The 2,411-nt window shown below is 47.9% G+C and overlaps 1 protein-coding gene across 1 annotated transcript; it reads left to right on the top strand.

The window, feature by feature from the left end:
- The first annotated feature begins 300 nt into the window (after window positions 1-300).
- LOC149162371 (uncharacterized) lies at window positions 301-2,078 on the top strand. Its single transcript, XM_089437238.1, has one exon. The coding sequence runs from the start codon at window positions 461-463 to the stop codon at window positions 1,742-1,744; it is 1,284 nt and encodes a 427-aa protein (XP_089293364.1). The 5' UTR covers window positions 301-460; the 3' UTR covers window positions 1,745-2,078.
- Window positions 2,079-2,411: the final 333 nt, after the last annotated feature.

Here is a 2,411-nt window from a genome sequence, read left to right as displayed (position 1 = left end):
TTCTTATCCATATAAGGTCGGTAGAACAAGATTTAGTTCACACCAATGCTTTAACTCGTCAGGCTCCCATGGGTTAAGCCCCCGCGGTCAACAAAATATCTACGTCGCTAACAAACCCAAGGTTAGGTACGAGTCCTGAGTCGACACGGCTCTCATTTTTTTCCAAAAAACTAAGGAAAAAAAAAACAGGGCGTGGATGTGCGCGAAAACCGGGGCGCGGTTTACATGGGCGGTTTGGGGACTGGAGGTTTGGAATTAGTGGCCCGGAGAGCGGTTTTCAGCGCTGGACTCAGCTCACTGCCATATATAAAGCCCAGCCCGAGCTTCCAACAGAGCTTGTGATTCTCACCGACACTACACAGCAGAAATAAAACGTTTTCAAATACGCGAGAGAGAGAGAGGGGCCGACCAAAGGAGGTCTGCAGTTCGAATCCGATTACGATCGTGTTGTGCTGAAACAATGGGAGTTCCAAAGGACGAAGCGGCGGTGGCAATGGCGGTGGCAGAGCGGATCAAGGGGCCATGGAGTCCCGAGGAGGACGCATCGCTGCACAAGCTGGTGGAGAAATATGGGCCACGGAACTGGTCTCAGATTAGCAGAGGAATTCCGGGCCGCTCGGGGAAATCTTGCAGGCTACGGTGGTGCAACCAGCTGAGTCCCCAGGTGGAGCACCGCCCTTTCAGCCCACATGAAGACGCCACCATCATACAAGCCCATGCGCGGCATGGCAACAAGTGGGCTACGATTGCGCGCCTCCTCCCCGGGCGCACCGACAACGCTATCAAGAACCACTGGAACTCGACCCTGCGACGTCGCTATCATGGCGAGAAAGACCAGAGCAACGGGCTAGCTGTGAATTTGGAGTCGGCAGCTGAGGACAAAGAAACGATGACTCCGATGACACCTGTTACAGCCACGGCAACGGCAACGGCAACGGCAATGCCAGTGGCTTTAGTGTTCCCAACGGCTGCAGACAACGTCAGGAAGCGGAGCAACAGTAGCTGCAGCGCTAATGAAAATCCAGGAGATGCCGAGGTCGAATCCTGTAGGCTTAAGAGGCTCAATTTTTCTGAATCCCCATCTAGTTCTGAAAATATTAATAATAATAATAATAATGAAGAAACTGTTAATGGCCATTGCAATTCGGCCGCTGCCCCGGGTTCGAGTACCGGGCAGCAGCTGCATCGCCCTGTTCCGCGACAATCTGCTTTCAATTCCTATGAAGCTGTGAAAGTGCAGGAGGAAGCGTCTGCCTCTGTTTCTGCTTCTGGTTCGGCTGGCGCTTTCGATCCTCCAACCTCCTTAAGCCTGTCGCTGCCTGGAAGCGCTTCTTCAAGCGAGAATAACAGCAGTGGAGAATGCAGCCCCACAGAACAGAGCTCTGAAATGAAATATGCAAAGTTTCAGGCTTATCAACAACCGACTGGTTATTCGTTTGCCAATCCGTTTCCTGTTGGTGGCTACATGAAGACAGAGGAGGCCATGGCTATGATGTCGACTGCAGTCAAAATTGCAATCGGGCAAGCACTGCCCCTAATTTTCCAGCTGCCTAGCGGTAATTCCCAAGAAGGATGTTCGGGCGATTCTGCTAATTATGGTGGAAGTTTGCTGTCTATTATGCGGGAGATGATCGCGAAGGAGGTCCAGAATTATACTAACGGATCGCCGTGTTCAAATCAGGGGTCCGGCATGAATTCTGTAGCTCCGGCGTTCAGAGAAGTAGGCTTAATGCTGAAAAAATAAGAAAAAGAGTCTTATGGCAGTGAAATGGAGAAATTCGAGAAATATGTCGTGGCCTTGTGGGATAATTTCGGAGGGTCTGATCAAAACAAGGGCGCAGGGATTGGAATTTATTTGTGGAAAAATGGATTTCTCCCAAGGGGGCAGAACTGTAAAGTGCTGAAGGCGATCTCGATTTCTGTTGATTTTCTTTTTGAATTGTATATCGTGAATCTGAATCCTTTCTTCTTCTGCTGCGGCTTGTATACAAAAATGAATAAAAAGTTTTCTTTATCATAGAATAGCATAGCGCTATTTGATGCCATTCAAATAAATCTCAAAGAATGCGTTGGAATTATAGATAGCCTGAATGCCTGGAATCTTCTGGGGAAATCAACTGGTTGTTGATTAGGCCCATAGTTGGTTGCCTGTGAAGCAATCACATAGTAATTAGGATGTAATTAGTTCAGTCTGTTTATAGGAATTTGGAGCATAAGGCTGAAAGTTCAATGATGTTCTGAATTTTTTCAAATGATGGAATAGCGCCCTACCTCAGAGCTTCATGGGTTTACAGAGCTTAACAAAGTGTTTCGTGGAAATCATTAAAACGCAATTTAATGGTGGGTGTAACCGTACGAGCTGGGGCATGAATATTTCTTTAATTCTGGTGAATATTTGAAAGTTCTACAAC

Source organism: Pinus tabuliformis, chromosome 5_2 (assembly GCF_031772625.1).
Source record: "Pinus tabuliformis cultivar Carrire ecotype Pingquan chromosome 5_2, CPIR1, whole genome shotgun sequence".
Taxonomy (NCBI): domain Eukaryota; kingdom Viridiplantae; phylum Streptophyta; class Pinopsida; order Pinales; family Pinaceae; genus Pinus; species Pinus tabuliformis.
Note: the sequence above shows the minus strand (reverse complement) of the source record. Positions and strands in the feature narration are given on the sequence as shown.

Bases quoted from the DNA above. Each gene is read 5' to 3' on its own strand.
- LOC149162371 (XM_089437238.1), top strand. From the start codon at position 461: ATGGGAGTTCCAAAGGACGAAGCGGCGGTGGCAATGGCGGTGGCAGAG.